Source organism: Sapajus apella, unplaced genomic scaffold (assembly GCF_009761245.1).
Source record: "Sapajus apella isolate SASKATOON/1434 unplaced genomic scaffold, GSC_monkey_1.0 scaffold68, whole genome shotgun sequence".
In the NCBI taxonomy this organism is placed as follows: Eukaryota; Metazoa; Chordata; class Mammalia; order Primates; family Cebidae; genus Sapajus; species Sapajus apella.
Window position 1 is genome coordinate 2,929,105 of NW_022437008.1, and position 25,373 is coordinate 2,954,477.

General features: G+C 51.3%; 3 protein-coding genes across 7 annotated transcripts in view; 2 read left to right on the top strand and 1 right to left on the bottom strand.

Annotated features, from left to right (window-relative positions):
• Window positions 1-19,713, top strand: part of FBXO17 (F-box protein 17) — a 35,117-nt gene extending 15,404 nt beyond the window's left edge. The window contains exons 1-6 of one of the 3 annotated variants that reach the window (XM_032248885.1): window positions 8,045-8,213; window positions 10,619-10,990; window positions 12,593-12,704; window positions 16,291-16,386; window positions 17,242-17,377; window positions 19,234-19,713. In XM_032248885.1, the coding sequence (XP_032104776.1) occupies window positions 8,207-8,213; window positions 10,619-10,990; window positions 12,593-12,704; window positions 16,291-16,386; window positions 17,242-17,377; window positions 19,234-19,377 (867 nt within the window). In that variant the 5' untranslated portion in view covers window positions 8,045-8,206 and the 3' untranslated portion in view covers window positions 19,378-19,713. Of the gene's footprint in view, window positions 1-8,033; window positions 8,214-10,618; window positions 10,991-12,592; window positions 12,705-16,290; window positions 16,387-17,241; window positions 17,378-19,233 lie in introns of those variants that run through there. The other 2 variants (XM_032248887.1, XM_032248888.1) reach the window with 2 other exon arrangements.
• A 1,971-nt stretch (window positions 19,714-21,684) lies between these two features.
• On the bottom strand, window positions 21,685-24,223 carry MRPS12 (mitochondrial ribosomal protein S12). Its single transcript, XM_032248894.1, has 3 exons — window positions 23,772-24,223; window positions 23,430-23,497; window positions 21,685-22,373 (listed from the first exon to the last, which is right to left on the bottom strand). The coding sequence occupies exons 2-3, from the start codon at window positions 23,476-23,478 to the stop codon at window positions 22,003-22,005; spliced, it is 420 nt and encodes a 139-aa protein (XP_032104785.1). The 5' UTR covers window positions 23,479-23,497; window positions 23,772-24,223; the 3' UTR covers window positions 21,685-22,002.
• The window catches only part of SARS2 (seryl-tRNA synthetase 2, mitochondrial), a 13,334-nt gene continuing 11,836 nt past the window's right edge, over window positions 23,876-25,373 (top strand). For 2 of the 3 annotated variants that reach the window (XM_032248866.1, XM_032248868.1), the window contains exon 1: window positions 24,009-24,301. In XM_032248866.1, coding sequence (XP_032104757.1) covers window positions 24,035-24,301 — 267 coding nt within the window. In that variant the 5' untranslated portion in view covers window positions 24,009-24,034. Of the gene's footprint in view, window positions 24,302-25,373 lie in introns of all 3 variants that reach the window. The other variant, XM_032248867.1, reaches the window with a different exon arrangement.

Sequence of the window (25,373 nt, forward strand, 5' to 3'; positions counted from 1 at the left end):
GCTCACTACAACCTCCACCTTCCAGGTTCAAGCGATTCTCATGCCTCAGCCTCCCGAGTAGCTAGGACTACAGGGGTGCACCACCACGTCAAGCTAATTTTTATATTTGTAGTGGAGATGAGGGTTTTACTGTGTTGGTTAGGCTGGTCTCAAACTCCTGACCTCAAATGATCCACCCACCTCAGCCTCCCAAAGTGCTGGGATTACAGGCATGAACCAGTGCGTCCAGCCAAGAACTTGTCTTTAAAAAAAAAAAAAAAGTGTGTTTTAAAATTTGATCCTTCAGATGTCTTGGTGGATTGGAAAAAAAAAAAAAGGCGCTATTCCTGAATTACGTTGACTAAGCTCAAAGGAGGTAAATATTTTGTTTTGCCCCAGTTCACACAGATAGGAAATGGGTAGAACCAGAATTTAAATTCAGGCCTGTCTGCCTCTACATTTGAGGTACCTATTGTTTCTTACTGAAATGCTCTTGGTGGTCTGTTCCCATGCAATGCATTGTTCCTTTATTTTTCTTTTTTCTTTTTTTTTTTTTAATTGAGATTGAGTTTCACTCCTGCTGCCCAGGCTGGAGTACAATGGTGTGATCTCGGCTCACTGCAACCTTCACCTCCCGAGTTCAAGCAATTCTCCTGCCTCAGCCTCCCGAGTAGCTGGGATTACAGGCATGCGCCACCACGCCTGGCTAATTTTGCATTTTTAGTAGAGACGGGGTTTCTCCATGTTGATCAGGCTGGTCTTGAATCACCTCAGGTGATCCGCCTGCCCTGGCTCCCAGAGTGTTGGGATTACAGGTGTGAGCCACTGTGCCAGGCTTTGTTTTTTGTTTGTTTATTTGTTGTTGTTGTTGTTTTTTAGATGGAGTCTCACTCTATTGGCCAGGCTGGAGTGCAGTGGCACGATCTCAGCTCACTGTAACCTCCACTTCCTGGGTTCAAGCAATCCTGCTTCAGCCTCCCAAGTAGATGGGATTACAGGCACCTGCTACGATGCTCAGCAAATTTTTGTATTTTTTAGTAGATACAGGGTTTCACCATGTTGGCCAGGCTGGTCTTGAACTCCTGAGCTCGAGTGATCCACCTGCGTCAGCCTCCCAAAGTGCTGGGATTACAGGCGTGAGCCACCGCACCCAGCCCATTATTCCTTTCAGCTAATGCTACTTAACAGACCACTGAAGACATGGTGACTTAAAAAACAATAATTATTATTTTATTATGTGTTCTGGCTGTGGGGACTGCCTGGGTTCAGCAAAGCGGTCCTCACTTAGGAGCTCTTATGCCATTGCTGTCAGATGGTGGCTGGGGCTCGGTCATCTGAGGCTTCCTCACTGTCTAGCACCTGGGATGGGGAAACTCACACAGCTGGGAGCTGGAACATCTGGCTCCTCCCAGGCATTTCTGTCTTCACACAGCCTCTCCAGCATCATGACTTCAAAGGCAGCCAGACAGGCAGCGGTTCAGGCAGTGGAGTGCTGGAGCAGGCTTGCATGGTTCAAGCTGATTGTGCACATCTCTTTCCCATCCATTTCAGCTCCACAGTTCAGGGACTTCACATCAGTAGCTTGCAATAAGCTACAGTGCGCTGCTTTCTTAAACCACAGAAAGAGGCAGGGCACAATGGCTCACGCCCTAATCCCAACAGGGGATTGGAAGGCCGAGGCCAGTGGATCACCTGAGCTCAGGAGTTCGAGACCAGCCTGGCCAACATGGCAAAACTTCATCTCTACTAAAAATACAAAATTTAGCATGGTGAAACTATGTATGTACTAAAAGTACAAAACTCAAGATGGGCGTGATGGCACATGCATGTAATTCCAGCTACTTGGGAGGCTGAAGCACAAGAATCTTTTGAACCTAGGAGGTGGAGGTTGCAGTAAGCCGAGATTGCACCACTGCACTTCAGCCTGGATGGCAGAGCAAGATTTTGTCTCAAAAAAAAAAAAAAAAAAAAAAGCCAGGCCTGGTGGCTCACTCCTGTAATCCCAGCACTTTGCAGGGGCTAGGTGGGTAGATTACCTGAGGTCAGGAGTTTAAGACCAGCCTGGCGAACATGGCAAAACTCCGTCTCTAAAATTTTGTAAAAATAAAAAGTTTAGCCGGGCATAGTGGCAGGCACCTGTAATCCCTGCTACTCGGGAGGCTGAGGCAGGAGAATCACTTCATCCCTAGAGGCAGTGGTTGCAGTGAGCCAAGATCAGGCCATTGCACTCCAGCCTGGGCAACAGAGCGGGACTCTGTCTCCAAAAAAAAAAAAAAAGTCCGCAGAAAGCAACATACCCTATAAACCCAAGCTCTTTTTCCTGCCCTAGAGAGCCAGTTGTTAAACATTTGGCAGCACACCACTGGACTGACTGTGCTCCAAAAGCACATATTAGAAAGACAGTCAGGAAGAGGCTGCACACTCTATGATCCAGACTCAGAAATCGCTTAGCAGGCTGAGCACATGGCTCTCACCTGTAATCCCAGCACTTTGGGAGGCCGAGGCAACAGGATTACTTGAGACCAGCCTGGCAACATAGGGAGACCCCCCGACCCCAGTCTCTAGAAAAGAATTACAAAACTTAGCTGGGCATGGTGGCATGTGTCTGCTGTCCCAGCTACTCAGGAGGCTGAGTTGGGAGGATCGCTTGAGCGCGGGAATTTGAGGCTGCAGTGAGCCATAATCACATCGCTACACTCCAGCCAGGCAACAGAGAGAGAGAGAGAATGAAATCCCTTATCAATGTCACTTCTGCAGAGCTCTGAAAGTCGAGGTGGTCACAAAGGCCTGCCCAGTGCCCAGGGAGGAATGTGGACCCCACAGCTTTGTGAGCAGTAGTGAACTGAAAGAGCATGTCAGATAGGAAATGCTATCGTAGCCACTTCTGGAAAATGTGGTCTGCTATAGCATCCTGGGTCCCTCCTGAGTAGCTGAGTACCAGTAGCATTTCCCGGTTACTTTGACTGCCAGTAACGTTCCTCCAAACACACACACTCCCGAAAACCCTGGAAGCAGGCAGTACCAGGCCCTACTTGTCCTATTGTGACCCAGCCAGTAGTTGGCATTCAGTCTTGCAGTGTGTACTTTTCAACCTTTCCTGAAATCAGCCAGAAGCCCCTCTCAGGTTTATTCTCCAAAATAAACCTGTCTTTGACTGTTGAGCCGCTTTTCATGTTTCTCTTCTCCTTCCTTTTTTTTTTTTTTTTTTTTGAGACAGAGTTTTACTCTTGTTACCCAGGCTGGAGTGCATTGGCACGATCTCGGCTTACCACAACCTCTGCCTCCTGGGTTCAAGCGATTCTCCCACCAGCCTCCCAAGTAGCTGGGACTACAGGAACGTGCCAGCATGCCTGGCTAATTTTTGTATTTTTAGTAGAGATGGGGTTTCACCATGTTGTCCAGGCTGGTCTCAAACTCCTGACCTCAGGTGATCTGCCTGCCTTGGTCTCCCAAAGTGCTGAGATTACAGGCATGAGCCACTAGGACAGTCCCCATACAATCATTTTATATAGTTTGTATGGTGTAGCTGAGGGCTCATATGGTACATTTCTTGAACATCTCTGTTCCCTGGTGAAGTCTGGCAGTCCCCTTTGGGTGAGGGGCCCACCCCCAGTCCCAGAGATCCTCCTTTTCCCTCCTTTTCCCTGTGAGACACACTCCTAAGAAGAGCAGGAACTGGCCAGGCCAGGTCAGGAATTCGAGACCAGCCTGACCAACATGGTAAAACCCCGACTCTACTAAAAATACAAAAAAATTAGCTGGGCATGGTGGTGTGTACCTATAATCCCAGCTACTCAGGAGGCTAAGGCAGGAGAATCGCTTGAACCAGGGAGACGGAGGTTGCAGTGAGCCGAGATGGTGCCACTGCACTCCAGCCTGGGCAACAGAGTGAGACTCCATCTCAAAGAAAAAAAAAGAGCAGGAACTAAGAAGAACTCCAAGGAACTAAACTCTGGTGAACATCACACCCATGCCAGGTGGGCCAGCAGGCTTGTTTATAAACCTCAGGGAATTATTTATGTATATTTATTTTCAAGGGGTAGAGTCGCTCTGTCGCCCAGACTGAAGTGCAGTGAGTGGTGTGATCTTGGCTCACTGCAACCTCTGCCTCCCAGGTTCAAGCACCAGGCCTCAGTGAACTATTAATGAACTCATAATCACCTGGAGAAAAATACAGCCTGGTCTTTGTAAAGTCTGTCTCCATAACTTCATTCTTTCTGCAGTAGAAACTGATGTCAGGGGCTGGGCATAGTGAGTCACAGCTGTGAACATTAATACTTTTTATATATTTTTTTCTTTTTTCTATCTTCCCTAGACTGCTCAGAAGGAGAAAATTAATATTTAAAAAAATTAACGGCCGGGTGTGGTGGCTCATGCCTGTAATCCCAGCACTTTGGGAGACTAAGACGGGCAGACCACGAGGTCAGGAGTTCAAGACCAGCCTGACCAACATGGTGAAACCCTGTCTCTACTAAAAATACAAAAAATTAGCCGGGGCCAGGCGCGGTGGCTCACGCCTGTAATCCCAGCACTTTGAGAGGCCGAGGTGGGTGGATCACGAGGTCAAGAGATCGAGACCATCCTGGTCAACATGGTGAAACCCCGTCTCTACTAAAAAAATACAAAAAATTAGCTGGACATGGTGGCGCGTGCATGTAATCCCAGCCACTCAGGAGGCTGAGGCAGGAGAATTGCCTGAACCCAGGAGGCAGAGGTTGCAGTGAGCCGAGATCACGCCATTGCACTCCAGCCTGGGTAACAAGAGCGAAACTCCGTCTCAAAAAAAAAAAAAAAAAAAAAAAAGCCGGGCATGGTGGTGCACACCTGTAATCCCAGCTACTCAGGAGGCTGAGGCAGGAGAATCACCTGAAGCTGGGAGGTGGAGGTTGCAGTGAGCCAAGATGTCGCCATTGCACTCCAGCCTGGGCAACAGAGTGAGACTCCTTCTCAAAAAAAAGAAAACTTAACATTAAGCACTAAATTATGCTAGTTGCCATTATAAACTATTTTATTATTATTATTATTATTTGAAGCAGAATATCGCTCTGTCGCCCAGGCAGGAGTGCAGTGGCATGATCTTGGCTCACTGAAACCTCTGTCTCCCGGGTTCAAGCGATTCTCCTGCCTCAGCCTCCTGAGTAGCTGGGATTACAGGTGCCTGTCACCACACCTGGCTAATTTTTGTATTTTCAGTAGAGACAGGGTTTTACCCTGTTGGCCAGGCTGGTCTTGAACTCCTGACCTCCAGTGATCCACCTGCCTCAGCCTTCCAATGTGCTGGGATTACAGGCAAGAGCCACCACACCCGGCTGACAACTGTGACATTTTCATTTCGTGACATTTATTGGCCCTATTAAGTCACTGTGCTGAGCATTTAAGCTGGATCAGCTGTGAATCCCATCATCTGGTTTAATGGGCAAAACTCTCCTTTGAGGGTGCCCTTGGTTAAGAGGCTTTAATGATCTAATGCTTGTTATCTGCATGTGCCCAGTAAGTGCTCAATTCATGTCAGCTATTGTCCTTTTTAAACAAATTAAGGTTTTATTAAAAAAAAAAAAGAAGCCTGTGTCAGGCAAGTAGTCCATGAATATAGCAAAAATTCCTGACATCATCTTTTTTTTTTGAGACGGAGTCCAGGCTGAGGTGCAGAGGTGTGATCTCGGGTCACTGCAACCTCCACCTCCCAGGTTCTAGTGATTCTCCTGCCTCAGCCTCCCGAGTAGCTGAGGTTACAGGCGCCCACCACCACGCGTGGCTAATTTTCGTATTTTTTGTAGAGGTGGGGTTTCACCATGTTGCCCAGGCTGGTCTTGAACTCCTGACCTCGACTGATATGCCTGCCTAAGCCCCCCGAAGTGCTGGCATTACAGTTATGAGCCACCGCTCTCGGGCTAATATAAAATACTATTACTTAGGAGCCTGCAGGGGCTTTTCCTAAGTGCTTTAAAATACTCATTTCATCCTCACAATGGCCCTATGAAAGAGGCACCATTAACAGCCCCATTTTCAGAAAGGGAAACTGAGGCATAGAGCGATTAAGTGACTAGCCATTGGTCATATAATTTATAGCAAGAAGTGGAGCTGGAGCCAGGCACAGTGGCTCACACCTATAATCCCAGAACTTTGGGAGGCCAAGGCAGCAGGATCCTTTGAGCTCAAGAGTTCAAGACTAGCCTGGGCAACATGGTGAAACCCCATCTCTACTAAAGATACAAAAGTTAGCCAGGCATGGTGGCACGCACCTGTAGTCCCCGCTACTCAGGAGGCTGAGGCACGAGAATCACGTGAACCCAGGAGGCAGAGGTTGCAGTGAGCTGAGATTGTGCCACTGCATTGCAGTCTGGGTGATAGAGGAAGACTCTGTGTCGAAAAAAAAAGAAAAAGAAAAAGAAAGAAAAGGTTTTAGGAAGAATGGAGCAGAAAATACCGGGTAGACAACTTTTTGAAGAAATTTTACCACAAAGAGAAACAAGGCCACTGGAGCCATGGATCATGCCTCTAATCCCAGCATTTTGGGAGGCTGAGGTGGGAGGATCGCTTGAGCCTGGGAGGTCGAGGCTGCAGTGAGCTCTGATCACACCACTGCAGTCCTGCCTTAGCAAAGGGGCAAGAGCCTGTCTCAAAAGTAAAAATAACATTCTCGGTCCAGTGTGGTGGCTCATGCCTATAATCCCAGCATTTTGGGAGGCTGAGACGGGTGGATTACCTGAGGTCGGAAGTTCAAGACCAACCTGGCCAACATGATGAAACCCCGTCTCTAAAAATACAAAAATTAGCCAGGCTTGGTGGCGGGCGCCTGTAATCCCAGCTACTTGGGAGGCTGAGGCAGGAGAATCACTTGAACCTGGGAGGTGGAGGTTGCAGTGAGCCGAGATTGAGCCATTGCATTCCAGCCTGGGTGACAGAGTAATACTGCATCTCAAAAAAATAAATAAATAAATAATATCACGTTCTCTGCACACACCCTTGCCCCCTTTGGCTTCCTCCTGCGTAAGACTCCGGATAAATCCAGCCTTCCTCTCCTGTGCCTGCACCCACACAGCCCGAGGGAGCTAAGAAACAACACAGCGCCCTGGCCAGGCTAATGTCAAGTCTGTGAACTTGACCCTCAGGCAGACCCCAATGCTGCCTGGCAGCCATATGACATTTCTCTAATCCCCTCCTTCCTCCTCTCTTCTAGGCATTTAATTCACACCTTTTCACTTCTCCCTAATCCTTTCCAACACCTCCTCCTCCCCTTTCACTCTCTTGGCTTCTTATTTTGCAGAGAAAATGCAAGAGATGAGAAGCGAACTTCCACAGCCGCCCCCACCTCTACCACCCACCTGCACTCGTGTCCACACTGTTTACCCACTGTAACTGTCCCATCACCTGCTCCCACCTTCCCACCCACTTCCAGCCCCGGTCCCTGGCTCTCACCTCTCCCTGCTGCTCATTTAGTTTCCCCCAATGCACTGGATCTCCTGTCGCCCCCGCCCACCAGCGTCCTGTCTCCCATCTCAAAACAAACCCTCTCTTTTTCGTTGTTTTTTGAGACAGGGTCTCACTCTGCCACACAGGCTGGAGTGCAGTGGCGTGATCTCAGCCTTACGGGTTCAAGCAATTCTCCTGCCTCAACCTTCCCAAGTAGCTGGGATTACAGGTGTGTACCACCACGCCCAGTTAATTTTTGTATTTTTTGGTAGAGATGGGGTTTCACCATGGTGGCCAGGCTGGTCTCAAACTCCTGACCTCAAGTGATCCACCCGCCTCGGCCTCCCAACATGCTGGGATTACAGGCGTGAGCCACTGCACACGGCCCAAACCTTCTCTTGACCTCACATCCCCTTCTAGCTACAGCCCCACTTTTTTTTTTTTTTTTTTTTGCTGCTCTTGTTATTTTATTTAGAGACAGGGTCTCGCTTTGTTGCCCAGGCTAGAGTGCAGTGGCACAGTCATAGCTCACTGCAGCCTCCAACTCCTGGGCTCAAGCGATTGTCCCACCTTAACCTCTGGAGTATCTGGGACTACGGGTGTGCACCACCACACCTGGCTAATTATTTTATTCTTTGTACAGATGGAGTCTCTTTATGTTTCCCATGCTGATCTCAAATTCCTGGCCTCAAGCGTTTCTCCCACCTTGCCCTCTGGAAGTGCTGGGATTACAGGCATGAGCCAGCATGCCAGGTCAAGAATGTTTTTAATGATTAACCATGGAATTGAAGCTGGCTAAGGAAAAAATGAGGGCATGGGAGGTGAGGGGCAGTGAAAAATGAAATGGAATAAATGGGAAAAAAAAGAAAAATGAAATGGACGAGGGATGGGAGATCATAGTGCATTGGAAGGATCATTGGAGCCAGGCACTGGAGGGAATAAGGTGGAAAGAGGAAGTGATGGATGGAGAGTGAATATGTGAAACTGAGGTTCTGAAGAGGCTGATGTTACTGGGACAAGGTCTGGGCCTGACCCTGAGCAGGAGGGTTGGGGAAAGGATAAAGTCACTAGAGGAGGTCAGGGAAGAGAGAGGTTGGGGCTGCAGAAGAACAATCTATCTGGTTATGGAAATCACTGCTGCTAAGAGCAGCAGGAGCGGCCACGAGCCCAGAGCTAAAATTAGGGAGAAGAGAGGAGTCATGATCTGGGTCAGCAGATGACGCACAAGGCAGAGTAGCGTTGCGATTCAGCACTGGGGGTTTGGGGGAGTGTGGAGGGAGACAGTCAGGAAGCAGCTCCCAGGAGCACCGAGACCTCCCACTTGGAAGTTCCACAGGAGAGCTGGGTTCCAGTTACAGCAAGAAGGTTGTAGCAATATTCAGAAAAGTAACTGAGGCAAGAAGAGATTTTGCTAAAAATAGATCATGGGTTCCAAAGGCCGCAGGAGTTGGAACAGATTGGGGGATGGGGTGGAAATGGTTTATTCTGCACTGCGTTTCCCTGTGGGTCTGTAACCCAACCCAGGTTTGGCCACTCACCACTCGAAAGCCAAACTGAGGCCAGGCGTGGTGGCTCGCACCTGAAATCCCAGCACTTTGGGAGGCCGAGACAAGCGGATCACTGGAAGTCAGGAGTTCGAGACCAGCCTGGCCAACATGGTGAAACGCCATCTCTAATACAAAAATTACTGGCTGGGTGTAGTGGCACACACCTGTAATTCCAGCTACTTGGGAGGCTGAGGCAGGAGAATCACTTGAACCCAGGAGGCGGAGGTCATAGTGAGCCAAGATTATGCCACTGCACTCCAGCCTGGGCAACAGAGCAAAACCCAGTTTCAGAAAAGAAAGCCAAGCTCAATGTAATCCCAGCACTGTGGGAGGCCGAGGCGGGTGGATCACGAGGTCAAGAGATCGAGACCATCCTGGTCAACATGGTGAAACCCCGTCTCTACTAAAAATACAAAAAATTAGCTGGGCATGGTGGCACGTGCCTGTAATCCTAGCTACTCAGGAGGCTGAGGCAGGAGAATTGCCTGAACCCGGGAGGCGGAGGTTGCGGTGAACCGAGATCGCGCCATTGCACTCCAGCCTGGGTAACAAGAGCGAAACTCCGTCTCAAAAAAAAAAAAAAAAAAAAAAAAAACAGAAAGCCAAGCTCAAGAGAGATGAGAGTTAGTGGGAGGAAAAACAAGTTTATTTGGAGAGCCAGCAAACAGAGAACATAGTGGACTATCATCCTAAAGTACCATCTTAAATCGGATCATATTTTTATTTTTTTTATATTTAGGGCAGAGGGAAGAGAAGGGCATTGTGATTAAGAGGTGACCAACAAGCCAGGTGCAGTGGCTCACACCAATCCCAGCACTTTGGGAGGCTGAGGCAGTAGGATCACTTGAGTCCATGATTACAAGACCGGCCAGGGCAATGTAGTGAGACCACCGTCTCTACAAAAATTAAATAAAATTTAAAAACTAGCTGGGCATGGTGGCATGCACCTAGAGTCCCAGCTAGTTGGTAGGCTGAGGCAGAAGGATCACTTGAGCCCAGGAGGTAGAGGCTATAGTCCCAGTTTCTAGCTCCGTAAAAACATAATAAAAATAAGATGGCCACTGAAGACATCTGGGTGCCAGCTAGGATCCGAGGGTCCGAGGTTGACCGAGGGTCCAAGGTGACAAAGAAGTCACCAATCTCCTCGGACCCTAGCTGGCACCTAGATGTCTGCAGTGGTCACAGTGCTCCTATAAATCTTTGACAAAACATAGTTGTTAACATACTTCTTTAATCCCAGAGTTTGTTTTAAAAACTACATGATTGCTGGTTTTGCATATTATCTAAGCGCTCTAAAATTATCCTAGCCTTCATGCAGGAATGAGTAAAGTCCCCTTAAACAAAAATGGGGTTAGTTCTGCTAGTTCTTTTGCCGTTTCACTGTTACAGGTCTTCAGTTTGCTATGGTCATATACATAAAGCGCTTAGCCTGACACAATTGCACGCCAGACAGAAGCCGTGATCAGTGATTCTGATGGGGTCAGAGTCAGGCCAAGGGTCTTTTGCCTAAGCAGGAAAGATGGGGAGAGGCCCAGGATCAGAGAGGGAACTGGGTCCCTAGTTGCCCATGGACCTAATGGGATCTCTCCAGCTGCAGGGGCCTTGCGCCCCGGGAGGGAAGGTACGGAGCGGGTGGCCTGGCTGCGCTGACCCGCCTACCGACCCTTCTCGACCTGCAGGACGCCAACTGCTGGAGATGGGCGCCCGGCCCTCGCGGCGGCAGCCACGGCTGCCAGCGGACCCGCCCCTGGCCCTGGACGCGCTGCCCCCGGAGCTGCTGGTGCAGGTGCTGAGCCACGTGCCGCCACGCGCCTTGGTCACGCGATGCCGCCCAGTGTGCCGCGCCTGGCGCGACGTGGTGGACGGGCCCACAGTGTGGCTGCTGCAGCTGGCCCGCGACCGCAGCGCCGAGGGCCGTGCACTGTATGCAGTGGTCCAGCGCTGCCTACCCAGCAACGAGGACGAGGAGGAGTTCCCGCTGTGCGCCCTGGCGCGCTACTGCGTGCGCGCGCCCTTCGGCCGCAACCTCATCTTCAACTCCTGCGGAGAGCGTGAGTGTCGGGGGCGGGGCCCAGGAGGCTGATGGGTGGGCGGGGCCGGGATGAGCGAGTCAGGGGCGGGGCTGGGACAGAGTCTTAGAGAGATGTAGCCAATGAGCGGGACCGCTGGAGGACCAGTGGGCGGGGCTAGAGAAGGTGGAGGCTGAGGTGAGCTGCGAACGCTGGAGCCTGGCATCCGAACAAGTGGGCAGGGCAAGGTAGGAAGACCTTGATTGGGCCACGGGAGAAAGCGAGTAGTTTGATATGCAGAGGGAATGCAGAACAGGACCGAAGCCAGCCACGGTGGGAATGGCAACACTTTGGGAGGCCAAGGCAGGAGGATCGCTTAAGACCGAGTTTGAGGTTACAGTGAGCAGAGCTAGTGCCATTGCACTACAGCCTGGGTGACAGAGCAAGACTTTTGTCTCAAAAAAAAAAAAAAAAAAAAAAAAAAGGGCTGTCGCGGAGGCTCACGCCTGTAATCCCAACATTTTACAAGACCTAGGCGAGTGGATCACGAGGTCAGGAGTTCGAGCTCAGCCTGGCCAGCATGGTGAGACACCCCCTCCCCCCACCCCGTCTCTACTAAAAATACAAAAAACTGGGCGTGGTGGTGTGTGCCTGTAATCCCAGCTACTTGGGAGGCTGAGTTAGGAGAATTATTTGAACACAGGAGGCAGATGTGGCAGGGAGCCAAGATTGTGCCATTCATTCCAGCCTGGGTGATAGAACGAGACTCTGTCTCAAAAAACAAAAAAGGGGGGGGGGCGACGCAGTAGCTCACGCCTGTAATCCCAGCATTTTGGGAGGCTATGGTGGGAGGATTGCTTGAAGCCAGGAGTTCGAGACCAGGCTGGGCAACAAAGTGAAACTCTATGTCTAAAATATTTAAAAATTAGGCTAGGTGCGGTGGCTCACGCCTGTAATCCCAGCACTTTGAGAGGCTGAGGCCGGTGGATCACCTGAGGTCAGGAATTTCAGGCCAGCCTGACCAACATGGTGAAACCCCATCTCTACTAAAAATACAAAATGAGCTGAGCATGGTGGTGCAAACCTGTAATTCCAGCTACTCAGGAGGCTGAGGCAGGAGAATTGCTTGAAGCCATGAGCTGAGATCACGCCATTGCACTCCAGCCTGGGCAACATGAGCGAAACTTCGTCTCAAAAAAAAAAACCTAAAAAATTAGCAAGGTGTGGTGGCATGCATCTGTGGCCCTAGCCACTCCAGAGGCTGATATGGGAGGATCGCTTGAGCCCAGGAGTTTGAGGCTGCAGTGAGCTATGATGGAGCCACTGCATTCCAGCCTGGGCGACAGAGTGAGACCCTGTCTCTCTCTCTCTCTCTCTCTTTCTCTCTCTCCTTTCTTTCACACACACACAATGAAGAGCAGGACTGAAGGAGAAAGAGCAAGTAGGGAAGCTGAGGAGAAGCTGAGTCACAGGTGTGGGGTAGGACCAGGAATACAGGTTAATGGGAGGAGTCGGTAGGAGAAGCCAGGGAGGACTGGAGCACCAGAGGGAGAGACTGGTGGACGGCACAAGCTGGGTGGTTGCAGGGTCTCTGCTGGGCAGGCTGGCAGACGAATCTTCTGTTCAACTCTTGTTTTTCCACAGAGGGCTTCAGAGGCTGGGAGGTGGAGCACGGCGGGAATGGCTGGGCCATAGAAAAGAACCTCACACTGGTGCCTGGGGCTCCTTCGCAGACCTGCTTCGTGACCTCTTTCGAGTGAGTGGCCCAAGTGAGTGGTCCTGATCCCTGGGGTAAGGGCCCCAAAGAGAGAAAGGGACCCTATCCCCGACACTGTCCTCATCCTCACCTTCGCTCTTTCTCCTTCCCCCATTCATTTATTCATTGATTCATTCCATCAATCAACAAATATTTGTTGAGGGTGCTGTTTTATATGCCAGAGATACAAGGAAAAATCAGGAGGGTTGGCAACCACAGGCAACAATGCTCTGTGCTTCATCGCCTGCAGTTTGTGAGACAACAGCAAGATTGCTTTGATCTAAAGACAGGGTTTGAGGCTGGGCACAGTGGTGGTAATCCTAGCACTTTGGGAGGCCAAGGTGGGCAGATCACTTTACATCAGGAGTTCGAGACCAGCCTGGCCAACAGAGGGAAACCCCATCTCTACTAAAAACACAAAAATTAGCCAGGCATGGTGGTGGGCGCCTGTAATCCCAGCTACTCAGGAGGCTGAGGCAGGAGAATTGCTTGAACCCGGGAGGCAGGGAGAGGTTTCAGTGAGCCAAGATCACAACACCACACTCCAGCCTGGGCAACAGAGGGAGACCCTGTCTCTAAAAAAGAAAGACAGGGTGTTTTCACTTATGTTTTAGATGTAGAGGAGGGAGAGATGTTAAACACAAACAGTAAAACAACAATGCAACAGACATTTTGGGGGGGTGGTTTCATGAAAGGAGTGTCTGTGCAAAACGCAGGGGCAGAGAAACCAAAGAAAGAGGCAGACAAATCCAGTTTGCCGGTAAAGGGTGAATTATTGGGGAACTTACAGACAGAAGCAGAAGCATGGTCTTGGGCCAAAGCAAGACAGGGAGATCTCGGCACTGTTCCTCCTCAGACCCAGGGCTTATATCCTATAGGGAAAGGGTGTACTTATTCTATAAACAATGAAAAAGGCAGGCCGGGTGCTGTGGCTCACACCTGTAATCCCCATGCTTTGGGAGGCCTAGGCAGGCAGATCACTTGAGCCCAGGAGTTCAAGACCAGCCTGGGCCACATGGCAAAAACTCACCTCTACAAACAACACAAAAATTAGCTGGGCATGGTGGCACACACTTATAATCCCAGCTACTTCAGAGACTGAGGCAGGAGGTTCACTTGAGGCCAGGAGGTTGAGGCTATGGTGAGTTGCGATTGCTCCACTGCACTCCAGCCTGGGTGACAGAGGGAGACCCTACATCCAAAAACAAAACAAAAAACAAAGGCAGCCCTCTAAAACAGGCCAGAACGCTATGTGCGTCACAGACTACGGTGAGGTGACATCACCTTGCTTTGATCTAAAGGCTGGATTTATACAAGTACATGTTCTTATGCTAAGGACAGTAAATAAAGTAGAAATCAGGAAGCATCCCCAGGATTGAGGTTAATCAGAAGAGAACATAGGGCCGGGCATGGTGGCTCACGCCTGTGATCCCAGCACTTTGGAAGGCCTAGGTGGGTGGATCACTTGAGGTCAGGAGTTTGAGACCAGCCTGGCCAACATAGCAAGACCCCATCTCTACTAAAAAGACAAAAATTAGCCAGGCCTGGTGGTACGTACCTATAGTTCCAGCTACTTGGGAGGCTGAGGCTGAAGAATCACTTGAACCCAGGAGGCAAATGCTGCAGTGAGCCGAGATCACGCCACTGCACTCCAGCCTGTGTGACAGAGAGAGACTCTGTTTCAAAAAAAAAAGTGAACATGGCAGATTAGCATCCAAGATGGAGTCACTTTTGCTTCCACAAGGGGTTGCTCTATACTAGACACTTTACATAGAACCCTGGCAACAACCCTGTGACATAGATACTATTATTGCTCCCACTTTCTAATGGGAAACTGAAGGCCAGGCATGGTGGCTCACGCCTGTAATCCCAGCACTTTGGGAGGCTGAGGTGGGAGAATCTCTTGAACCCAGGAGTTCGAGGTTGCAGTGACCTAGGATCATGCCACTGCACTCCAGCCTGGTGACAGAATAAGACCTGGACTCAAAAGAAAAAAAATGAGAAAAATCTATGTTCTCCATGGAATGATGGTGCCATCTCTACGGTTCATGAAGTTACTATGCATACCTAGCTTTGTCCCTGGCACTCCGGTTTGTTTTTTGTTTGTTGTTTTTGAGACAGTCTTGTTATGTGACCCAGGCTGGAGTACAGTGGTGCAATCTTGACTCACTGCAGCCTCCGCCTCCTGGGATTGAGTGATTCTCCTGCCTCAGCCTCCCGAGTAGCTGGGACTACAGAGGTGTGCCACCATACCTGGCTAATTTTTGTATTTTTTATAGAGAAGCGGTTTCGCCATATCGGCCAGGCTGGTCTCGAACTCCTGACCTCAGGTGATCTGCCTGCCTCGGCCTCTCAAAGTGCTGGGATTACAGGCCTGAGCCACTGCGCTGGGCCAGTTTCTGGCACTCTGTTCTATTCCTTTGGTCAGCTTACCTGTCCTCCCAGCAATACTGTACTATTTCTGTTATTGTGGCACATTCTAATTTGAGGAGAGGAACCCCTGAGCTGACAACAGTTAGGGAAGGAACATACCGCTGCTAGACTACTAGAGGTGGGGGGAGGAAAGAGCTTCTGAAACAGGAGGAGGGAGTGCTGGGGAGCTGTGCCTTTTCCTGGGGGACACGGCAGTCCCTTGGGAAGGACCTAAGGGGATAAATACCCTGATTTTAGTCACCTCCTTCACTTCCATCCCCTGCTGGAGCGTCCCATTGGCTGATCCAACAGGAAGCAATGGGTGACAGAGACCAGGCCATCCAGGCCGTCCAGCTTTAGACCCGGGCCCTCACACTTTAGGAGGCCACAGAGCTCCCTGCTCACATGTCTAGTATGTGGCCTTCATTTGTACTCATGTCCTACATGGCTATGATGATCACAGACATGCAGCGGCAACAGAACTGAGAAGGGAAACCGAGCAGGCGAGAGGCTGGGTGTGTGTGGCTGCATAACTTTGGCTTTTACTGTGACCCACAGGGACATTCCAAGCAGGGAGACTTGTGACCTGACTTCTTCTTATTATTATTATCATTGAGTTAGGGTCTCAGTCTGTTGCCCTGGCTGGAGTGCAGTAGCAAGATCATAGGTCACTGCAGCCTCGACCAACTGGGCTCAAACCATCCTCCTATGGCCAGGCTGGTTTCGATCTCCTGACCTCAAGTGATCCACCCACCTAGGCCTCCCAAAGTGCTGGGATCACAGGCGTGAGCCACCGTGCCCAGCCCCATGTTCTCTTCTGATTAACCTTAGTCCTGGGGATGCTTCCTGATTCCTACTTTATTTGCTCTCCTTAGCATAAGAACATGTACTCGCTATAAATGACGAGGAAGAGACTGCAGGGACAAAGATGAGGGGAAGGCCTTCACAGAGGTCAGCTGCCTGGAGCCTGGAGCAGGGTGGAGAATGGCAGAGGGGATCCGAGAGGCCAAGGAGAGATGTATAGCCCATCATACATCTTCAAGTCTGCTAGAGCAAACCTTGAGGGCTGTGTTAGAGAGGGTTATCAAGGGAGGCTTCTTGGAGGAGGTGGTTTCTGACTGTGACTTGAATGCCAGGACTGTTTGCCCCACCCCCTGCCATCTCTCCTTCCCAGATGGTGCTTCAAGAGGCAGCTTGTGGACTTGGTGATGGAGGGGGTGTGGCAGGAGCTGCTGGACAGCGCCCAGATTGAGATCTGTGTGGCTGACTGGTGAGTGAGGAGCAGCACCGTGCCCTGGGAGCAGCAGCAGGCTTGGCAGCGGCTCTGCAGCAAAGGCTCATTTCCCGCCCCATCAACCCCATGAGTTGTGGCTGTCACTGCTCACCCTCTGTGATGGGGCTGAGAGAGGGAAAGTGATGCAGAACCAGGGAGGGTAGAACCTTGGTGAGGCAAGAACCCCCACTCTGCCCTCCTGCCCACCCTTTTTCCAGCAGGCTGGGGTGGTCCACAGGAGGCCACTGACTGGCTTGATACCCTTCTGAAACAAGACACCTCCTCCCGCCCCTTCGTGGATGCCCAGGACCTCCAAAGGGGCGGGAGCACAGTGCCCTGTGAGCCGAGGCTCAGGGAGCATGGTTGGGACAGGGCTGGCTTCAGAGCCTGCGGGCTTAGGATGAATGCCTTCTTCCCAGAGCACCCAGGTTGTGCCCCAAAGCTTTCCAGCTCCTCTTTCAGGCTGTGGCTCCTCCACAGAAAATCTGTGGAGGTGCCTGCCTGTACTGGGGTTCTTCCCTAGAGCATCCTTTCCTGTCCCCCAATTACCCACCCCAAAGCCTCCAGAATCAACCCCAGGACCACCCAGGCTCCGCCTCCAGGCTCTGGCTCCACCCCAGGACCACCCAAACTCCTCTCCCAGGTTCTGGCTCCACCCCAAGTTTCTGGCTCCACCCCAGGACCACCCAGGCTCATCCCCTAGAGGTTCCCAGGCTAGGACGTCTCCAAATGTGGTTCAGATGTGCAGGACCCTCATCAAGATGCAGGAAGGCCCAGCCCTCAGCCTCCCAGACCGCAACCCAGAGAGCTGACTGGGTGGCAGGGGCATAGACGCTGACTGCCGCCTGGCAGGTGGGGCGCCCGAGAGAACTGCGGCTGCGTCTATCGGCTCCGAGTCCGCCTTCTGGACGTGTACGAAAACGAAGTGGTCAAGTTCTCAGCCTCACCCAACCCAGTCCTTCAGTGGACTGAGAGGGGCTGCCGACAGGTGGGTCCAGACTGCCTTCCACCTCCCCGCTAACCCGCTAAAGGCACACACACCCGGGCTCTCACCTGCTCGGTCTCCTTTCTCAGCTCTCTTGCTGCCAGAAATCTATAATCATAACAGCTAAGAGTTATTGAGTCCTTCTTACATCCCAAGCCCTGTGTCAAGAGGTTTACATATTGATTCATTTCATTAGCACAACAGTTTAATGTTCAGCAAACACTTATTGAGTATCTACTGTGTGCTGGGCACTGCTCTAGGTGCTGGAAATGCAGTGGTGAAGCAAAATCCTATCTCCATTCTAGAGCTGAGGAAACAGAGGCACGGGGAGATTACGTGACTGTCCCAGTGCAGAGGTGGATTCAAGCCCAATCTGGCCCCTATACTTTTTTTTTTTGAGACAGAGTCTTGGCCTATGGCCCAGGTTGGAGTGCAATGGAGTGATCTTAGCTCACTGCAACCCCCACATCCTGGGCTCAAACGATTTTCCAGCCTCAGCCTCCCAAGTAGCTGGGATTATAGGCATCTACTACCACGCCCAGCTAATTTTTGTATTTTTAGTACAGATGGGGTTTCACCATGTTGGCCAGGCTGGTCTTGAACTCCTGACCTCAGGTGAGCCACCCACCTCAGCCTCCCAAAGTGCTAGGATTACAGGTGTGAGCCACCACACCCAGCTGCCAATGCTGTCTTGATCCTCACACTTCAGTTACCAAAGTAAATATTTTGGCTGGGCACAGTGGCTCTTATCTGTACTCCCACCACATTGAAAGGCCAAGGTGGGAGAACAACTTGAGGCCAGGAGTTTCGGACCAGCCTGGGCAATACCGTGAGACCCCTATCTCTACAAAGAAATTAAAAATTAAATGGGCATGGTGACTTGTGCCTGTAGCTGTAGTCTCAGCTACTCAGAAGGCTGAGGCGGGAGGATGGTTTGAGCCCAGTTGGTCGAGGCTGCAGTGAGCTATGATCTTGTCACTGCACTCCAGCCAGGGCAACAGACTGGGACCCCAACTCAAAATAATAATCATAATGAGTCAGATCACAAGTCTCCCTTCTTGTAATGCTCCTGTGGCTATGTCCCACAGTAAAAGCCAAAGTTATGCAGCCAAGGAAAAGAAATGAAGCACCAGTTCATGCTGCAATGTGAATAAACTTTGCAAACATTAAGCTGAGTGAAAGAGGCCAGATGTGAAATGACAAATACTTTATGATTCCACATATATGAAATATACACTAAGATTAGTGACTGCCAGAGGCTGGGGGAGGGAGGACTTGGAAGTGACAGCTCGACCGGGCACGTGGCTCATGCCTGTAATTCCTTTGGGAGGCCAAGGTGGGCGGATCACCTGAGGTCAGGAGTTTGAGACCAGCCTGGCCAACATAGTGAAACTGTCTCTACTAAAAATACAAAATTCATCTGAGCATGGTAGCAGGTGTCTGTAATCCCAGCTACTGGGGAGAGTGAGGCAGGAGAATCTCTTGAACACGGAGGCAGAGGTTGCAGTGAGCCGAGATCACGGCACTGCACGCCAGCCTGGGCGACAGAGCGAGACTCTGTCTCAAAAAATAAATAAATATATAAAATGGTGAACTTTGTTTTATGAAAATTTTATCTCGACTTTTTTAATAAACTGCAAAAAAAAAAAAAAAGAAAAGAAAAGAAAAAAGAAAAAGCCAAAGTCGTCCTGTGGCCCACAAGGCCGTGATCTGCCCGTCACTTCCCTGACCCTTCTCCTGCTCCTCCCCTCACACAGCTCCAGGCATGGCCCCATCTCAGGGCCTTTGCCTCTCTGTTGAGGTGGAGGAAGAGAAGGGGGCCACAGGCCCTCACCCTCTCACTCCCCTTCCCCCTGCAGGTCTCCCACGTCTTCACCAACTTTGGCAAGGGCATCCGATACGTATCTTTTGAGCAGTACGGGAGAGACACGCGTTCCTGGGTGGGGCACTATGGTGCTCTTGTGACCCACTCCAGTGTGAGGGTGAGGATCCGTCTGTCCTAGTGACTGGACTACTGTCTGCTGGACGTCATCAGTCAAGACCAGTCTTGCAGCTGGGTGCGGTGACTCACGCCTGTGGAATTCCAGCAGTTCAGGAGGCCGAGGTGGGAGGATCACTGGAGCCCAGGAGTTCAAGACCAGCCCGGGCAACATAGTGAGACCCTGTCTCCACAAATAATTTTTAAAAAATCAGCCAGGCATGGTGGTGTCACCTGTCATCCCAGCTACTTGGGAGGCTTGGGTGGGTGGATTGCCTGAGTCCAGGAGATCAAGGCTGCGGTGAGCTGTGATTTCACCACTGTACTCCAGCCTGGGCAAGAGAGTAAGACCCTATATTAAAAAAAAAAAAAAAAAAAAAAGACCAGCCTTGTGGCCAGAAGCCAGAGGATACCCAGAGACAGTAGGGGTCGCATGTAGCTGATTCTCAGCACACCTTCCATGAACCGGCTTCCTGCTACTTCAGCGTGGTAGCCGTCATGCTATGTGACAAACCAGGCTGCTCACAACTTCCTCAGCTTCCCAGGACGGAGGTGTCAGGAAAGAGACATTTAGTTCGTTTGCCCGCAAATTGTCTCCTGCAAGGATCTTGGTAGACTCAGTCATAAAACAGAGGCTAAACCAGGATTTGTAAAAGAGGGGGAAAGCTGCTGATGCAGGGAGCAGAGACCTACCAGCATGTTTTTGGGGTAACGATCACTGGCCGGGAGCAGAGGTCAGCAGGGGCAGTCTGTCCTTGAGACCAACAGGGTCATCTGCTGTTTGGGGTGGTCTCTGGGATTCCCCCACGGGGCTGTGTGACTGACCATCTCTGTGCAGCGTGGCCAGCACTGCCCATCAGCATCTCCTGTTTGGGCCAGGCCCTCTCTCATCGGAATTCCAGAATTCCATCAGCGGCCAAGTCACCCACCCCCACCTCCTGCCCTTGCTTTGAGGGGCAGCCTCCTGCCAGGTAACACTTCCTTTTCTCCACACCCCTGTATAGACTCCTGGAGCAAGGTGTGCCATGAGGAAAAGCTCTCCCGTTACTTCTCTATTTCCCAGCTAGGCATAGCCAACAAACTAGCTCAATAAACCTGGTGCTGAATACAAGGGGACGGGCGAGTTTGATCTGTAATCAATGCACTTGTCCGCCACCAGTTCTGATCCTAAAAGACTTTGCGGCCTCATGTTTACAATCAGGAGACCCTCCGGAGGCTGTGTGCCGGGCGCCGTGCAGAACGCGGAGACAGCTATGATGCACCGAACAGCTCTCAGGCATGCACCCTAATCAGCACCATTTGGTCCAGGCTCAGAGTGTAAATGGCCTGCCCAAGGTTACCCAACCAGTAAGGAGGGGAGGCAGGGCTTGGATCAGCACTGGGCCCCAGAGTCCAATGGTACAAACAGTTTCCACATCTCTTTTTCTTTTTTGAGATACAGTCTCCTTGTCGCCCAGGCTGCAGTGCATTAATGCAGATCTCGGCTCACTGCAACCTCCATCTCCCAGGTTCAAGCGATTCTCCTGCCTCAGCCTCTGGAGTAGCTGGGATTACAGGCACATGTCACCACACCTGGGTAATTATTGTATTTTTAGTAGAGATGGGGTTTTGCCATGTTGGCCAGGCTGGTCTCAAACTCCTGACCTCAGGTGATTGGCCTTCCGAACTGTTGGGATTACAGGTGAGCCACTGTACCCCGCCCCCACATCTGAAATCTTATATGGCCAAGCATGTGATCATGTACAGTCAGTATTACCATCAGTGCCATTTTCCAAGGGAGGAAACTGAGGCCCACAGGAGGGACTAACATAGCCAGGTCTCATAGCAATTATGACAGGGAGCCAGGATTTGAGCCCAGGTATGTCAGACTGATAATAATATAAAAACAATTCCACTGGCTGGCCATGGTGGCTCACGTGTGTAATCCAGCATTTTGGGAGGCCAAGGTGGAAGGATCTCTGGAGGCCAAGAGTTCAAGACCAGCCTGAACGACAAAACCAGATTCCCACTTTAAAGAAATGGAAAAATAAGCCAGGTGTGGTGGCACACACCTGTGGTCCCAGATACTCAGGAGGCTGAGGCGGGAGGATCGATTGAGCCCAGGAGGTCAAGGCTGGAGCTTTTTTTTTTTTTTTAGAGAAAGAGCGAGACTTTGTCTAAAAAAATGAAAAAAAGAGTAGCTCTGTGTATTATGCACTAGAGCACCGAATTTAATCTTTACCAAACCAAACAGAGGAGGTACCACCAAAGGAGCTATTTTCTGGAGGAAGAAACTTAATGTCAGACATGTCCCTTGCCACAGTCACACGGAAGGCAGATATTCCACAAGGGATTCACTTCAGGAGCGCCAGGATCTGTTTATTAAAACCCCTTCCCAGCAGAGGGCAGTACAATGTCTGTCCCCGCAGAAAAGGCCCCTCAGGCCACCCCTCTGAACACAGGAGCCAAGGGTGTGCACACAGTGGCACCCTTTGCACCCCCAGAACTCCTATGGTTTAATAGTGGTCCTGATGGAAGAGGCAGAGCCAGGCTTTGAATCCAAGATTGGCTGCCTCCAGAAGCGCAAGAGCCAGCATCTGGGGACCCTGCTGCAGCCCGGAGCGGAAGAATCATGTTCTGCAGGGTGCCCAGCCCATTGGGCCCCCAGCGGTCACTTCTTCTTCTGCACGTGGCCACAGTCATACTTGCCACGCACAACGGTGAGCTTGACGCCTGGCAGGTCCTGCGTGCGGCCGCCCTGCACGAGGACAATGTGGTGCTCCTGCAGGGTGTGGCCCTCCCCGGGGATGAAGCAGACGGCCTCGCGGCCCGTGCTGAGCCGCACGCGGCAGCACTTGCGATTGGCAGAGTTGGGCTTCTTGGGCTTGCGGGTGAACGTGCGCAGGACCACACCCTTCAGCTGCGGCCGGCCTTCCGTGGGGCCCAGCTTCCGAGGCGGCCGCTTGGGAGGCCCCAGGCGGTGCATCTGGTTCAGGGTAGCCATGGAGCAGGTGGCCCAGAGCCGGGGAACCAGGGCTAGGCCTGGAGAGGGCCGAAAGGGGTTATCATCCCAGAGAACAGATCTTAGTGTAGTGGCAACTCAATTTTGGTGTTCTAGGCATTGTTTCATGCACTTTACAAGGATGCATTTATTCATGTCTAGCGGTATTTACAGATCAAAGTAATACTAGCTAACATTTACGGAGCAACCACCACACGTCAGCTTCTCTTTTAGGCATTTTGCGTGAATTAACTCATTTTATTCTTCAAGGAACCTTTTTGAGACAGTCTAGCTCTGTTACCCAGGCTGGAGTGAAATGGCGTGATCTCGGTTCACTGCAACCTCTGCCTCCTGGGTTCAAGCAATTCTCTTGTCTATGCCTCCGGAGTAGCTGGGACTACAGGTGCCTGCCACCACACTCGACTAATGTTTGTAATTTTAGTAGAGACGGGTTTCACGGTGTTAGTCGGGCTGGTCTCAAACTCCTGACCTCAGGTGATCCATCCACCTCAGCCTCTCAACGTACTGGGATTACAGGTTTGAGCCACCGTGCCCGGCCAGGAAGCATTACTTTTAATGCTGTTTAAAATAATAATAGGCCCGGTGGGTCACACATGTAATCCTAGCGCTTTGAGAGGCTGTGGAGGGATCACTTGAGCTCAGGAGTTAAGAACAGACTGGAAAACATAGGGAGACCTCCGTCTCTACCGAAAAAAAAAAAAAAAAGAAAATCAAAAAATTAGCTGGTTGTGGTTCTGCAGGCCTGTGGTTCCAGCTACTTGGGAGGCTGAGACAGGAAGATCACTTGAGGCCAGGAGGTCGAGATTGCAGTGAGCTGTGATCACACCGCTGCACTCCAGCCTGGGCGACAGAGGGAGAGCTTAGATAATAAAATTGACGCAAACCCCGCTTGACACGCAGTAGCCCTCCATGCAGCTGCTCCCAACCTCTTGCTCTAGCAGCCCTTGTTCCGCCAAACCCCACCGTGTTTTTCCATCCCTGGGTTCCCTCGGGACTCTGGCGGAGGCACACAATAACCCAGAGTGAATAACCCTCATTCCCTAGCCTCGTCCCTGAAGCCCGAGTCCCCCACTTACCACAAGCTAGGGACGTGTTGAGGCCACGGAGAAGGCCAGACCAGGACATCCTGCCGCCTGGGCCGTCCCTGTGGGAGGAGATAAGAGACTCAGAAAGGAGGGAAAAGTGGCCGCTCCCCAAATGGTCCCCGATCCGCTCTCAGGACCTTCTGGGTTAAATCAAAGAAGTCCCTCTTTAGCGATAACTACAACCCTCATGCTGCTAACAGAAAGTCCCTCCGTAAATTTAGCCTCGCTCTGAGTGGTCTCCGAGGACCCAGCCACTCTCGCCCGCACATAAGAGGAAGTGGGAAACTGGGGAGAGAGTCTGGTAGATTTGGAGGACCCCATGATTCCACCGACCTCAAGGGCTCCAGCGGTGAGGTCGCGGACACGCTGAAACCTGCCTCTAGCCTCTTCCGGGCGCTATCCGTGCAGGGATTGGCTGGTTCCGCCTTCGCGTCACCGAAGAGGCGGGACACAGACGGCGATTGAGCGACGACGGACTCTATCGCCGTCAACTTTCCTCAGGATATGATTGGCTCGTCCCGGTCAGGAGTGCTGCTTTACAATTGGTCTAAACGCGAAGTAGGCGGGACGAAGTGCCGCCCTGTTCCTGGTCCAAGATGGCTGCGTCCATGTCTCGGCGCTTGTGGCCTTTGTTGACTCGTCGGGGGCTCCGGCCCCGGGAAGGCTGCATCTCCAACTACAGTCCAAGGAAAAGTTTCGCTACAGAGAAACGAAACAGGAACCTCTTGTACGAGCATGCGCGCGAGGGCTACAGCGAACTCCCTCGGCTGGACATAGAGCCGCTCTGCGCATGCCCAGAAGAGGCCGCACGCGCTCTGGAGCTCCGCAAGGGGGTGCTGCGCTCGGCGGACCTCCCCGCAATCGTGAGTGCGCCTGCGCCGGCCGGCGGGACAGGGTAGTTTGCTTTATGGAAGAATTGGGTTTGCAAGATACGTTCCAGCAGGGGGCGAACTTATTGCAGGAATTTTAGTTCCTTCCCAAGTTGAGCCAACGTCTTGTGCATGGCACCCCTTATGTGCCAGTTGTCCAGTGAGTGCTGAGGCCTTACTATGTGCCAAAATGCCTACTGTGTCCTAGATACCCATTATGTGCCTCTTTCATACTGCTTGCTGGGTACCTGCTGCCCTCTAGGAACTTGCTATGTGACATTGTCCTCCGTTCTCCAATCTCATGCCAGCCTTACCCTAAGACCACGAAGGAAGGCCGGGCGCGGTGTCTCACGCCTGTAATCCCAGCACTTTGGGAAGCCGAGGCGGGCGGATCACGAAGTCAGGAGTTTGAGACCAGCTTGGCCAACATAGTGAAGCCCCGTCTCTACTAAAGATACAACAAATTAGCTGGGCGTAGTGGCAGGCACCTGTAATCCCAGCTACTCGGGAGGCTGAAGCAGGAGAATCGCTTGAACCTGGGGCAGGGGGCAGAGGTTGCAGTAAGCCGAGATCAAGCCATTGCACTCCAGCCCCGGCAACAGTGAGAGACTCCATCTCAAAACACACACACACACACACACACACACACACACACACGAAAATGGGAGCCAAGTGTGAATCGGACGGGGTCGGGGTTGGGATGTGTTGGAGCGCTTGCCTTTGGAGAGAGGTTTAGGGAGAGTTCTGCACCTCCCCCACACGTAGCAGGCAGTTAAATATGGTTATTTAATGAATGAATGAATGAATCCATTAATGAATGGTTCTATTAAATTGATATTTAATGTGCAACTATATATTCCAGTGTTCCAGATGTTGCAAATGTGCGGTGAATAATAATACAATTGCTGGCACTTACAAAAGGGAATTAGAGGCCAGGCACACACCTATAATCCCAGCACTTTGGGAGGCTGAGGCAGGCGAATCATGAGGTCAAGAGATCGAGACCATCCTGCCCAATATGGTGAAACCTTGACTCTACTAAAAATACAAAAAAAAAAAAAGCTGG